Source organism: Austrofundulus limnaeus, unplaced genomic scaffold (assembly GCF_001266775.1).
Source record: "Austrofundulus limnaeus strain Quisiro unplaced genomic scaffold, Austrofundulus_limnaeus-1.0 Scaffold38, whole genome shotgun sequence".
NCBI classification, from domain to species: Eukaryota; Metazoa; Chordata; class Actinopteri; order Cyprinodontiformes; family Rivulidae; genus Austrofundulus; species Austrofundulus limnaeus.
In genome coordinates, this window is record NW_013952440.1 from 117,155 (window position 1) to 119,070 (window position 1,916).

Genomic DNA, 1,916 nt, shown 5'->3' on the forward strand with positions numbered 1-1,916 from the left:
ACACACACACACACACACACACACACACACACACACACACACACACACACACACACACACACACACCATCAACAACAGCTAAAGATATGCAAAGTAACGTAAAGGCTAATAAAGAATTAACCTCTTTAATTTCTACAAACTGTTGCCGTTTAAAGCTCCATCTACAGCAGGTAAGATATTAACTGTTCACATCCCTTTTTAACAGAACACTTCAAAAGCCCTGAACTATACCCTGAAGTACATGAGCAGATAAAGTACAAATAAAGTATAACACAATGGTTAAGTTAAAGAGTTTGAAGTGTTGAGGAACCATTAAARGTCAACATTCTTTCATGAGCTGATTTACCGAGCAAACGTGATGCTAACTGCACAGCTAAGAGGCTTCCACAAACAGCACAATGTCTGATTAAAACTCAACCCACAGCCATATTAATAAACAGGCCACTTGACGTTCGTACACCTTTAAAACATTGGGCGTTTGTTCAACAAATAATATAACTTGTCTGTTACGCTACAGTTCAGTCGAGTTGGGTCCAAAAGTTATGAAAAAAAAAACAACAACTCTTAAAATGTGTTCTTACCTCATCTGAAGGATCGTAGTACTGCTCCAGGTAACGATGACTCAAGGCTTCTTCAACAGTGATGCGCTTGTTGGGGTTAAATGTCAACATGCGGTCCAACAGATCCAGGGCTGCAGTAAAGGAGGTTTTGTCAKTCCTCGGGTTTTCGGGCAGTTTCAAATACAATTATACACTGAAATACACACTCACTCCATGCTATTGTAACCATTCCAATTTCTAATTGTTAAGAGCCTTCTGGAGAACCAAAAGTTTGCTAGGACTTTTGGTTTTTGGCTCGGATTTAGTCCAATACTGGACCCCTGTGACAAAATTATTACAGGAGTTCTAAAGACTAAACAGATCTTCAATTAACAGGGTTAATAATCAACTAATGTCCAGCCAACCCAAATGTTCTAATACCACCATGCTAGTTGATATTTCATATTCAGTGATGCCTCTTTTAGACAATTTCTCATCTTCTGCCTATTTTAGCCGTTCATACATCAAAATGATCAACTCATTCAGGAGATGGGTGCAGTGACTTTCAGAACTTTTATCCTTTTTTATTCACTTTATATACACAAATGCTTGCATAAGAAATACTCTTAAAAAACATTCTCTTTGAAATTTGCCTTGAAATAGTTTTGATTTCTTATGCCAATTTTAGCTTTTAGCAAGCATGTAGCTGTTAACTTACATACAACTTACMATTTGCTGCTTTTAGCCATAATTTAGAATTTTATTTGGCTTTCTGCTAAAAAACTTTATTTTAGCTTCTGGCTAGCATTCTGCATCTTTTGGATCCTGGCTGGTGTTCTGCTACCTTTAGCTCTTAAATTAACGTTTTAGCTACTACCTAGCATTCAGATTCTTTTAGCTTTAACAAAATAGTTTCAGTTTCTCTAGAACAGGGGTGTCAAACTCATTTTCACCGAGGGCCACATGAGCTTTATGTGAACTTTGTTATAATGAACGTTATAATGAACTTTGATGTTTCGTGTTTAACTTTGACTAAACAGAGTTTTAACACGTCCTCTTTCAAACACTGATAAGAACTAAGTGTACGACTGACTAAAACTGTAATAAATACAGAAATATTCAAAGTAAAAAAAAAAATGTTTTACTCACTGATTAGTTTCTAGTGAGTAGCTGCATTATGGCAGATTTAGTTTATGTTTGATGGTGACTTTAAAGCAGTTTATTTTCAGATATTAATGCTGTGCTATCCAACTAAATTGCTGTTACTTCAAGCCAACAGCTCAGGGACCGGAATTTTTTTAAGCTATTTTTATTTCATTTACTTTTATTAAATTAATTTTGTTGCATAAATTTAAAGTTTACCATTGATATAAGAAA

The 1,916-nt window shown here is 35.2% G+C and overlaps 1 protein-coding gene across 1 annotated transcript in view; it reads right to left on the reverse strand.

The window, feature by feature from the left end:
- Positions 1-581: 581 nt before the first annotated feature.
- mapk3 (mitogen-activated protein kinase 3) overlaps positions 582-1,916 on the reverse strand; it is a gene marked incomplete at its 3' end in the record, with an annotated part of 6,081 nt that continues 4,746 nt past the window's right edge. The window contains 1 exon segment of the mRNA XM_014006874.1: positions 582-691. Within this exon segment, the coding sequence (XP_013862328.1) occupies positions 582-691 (110 nt within the window).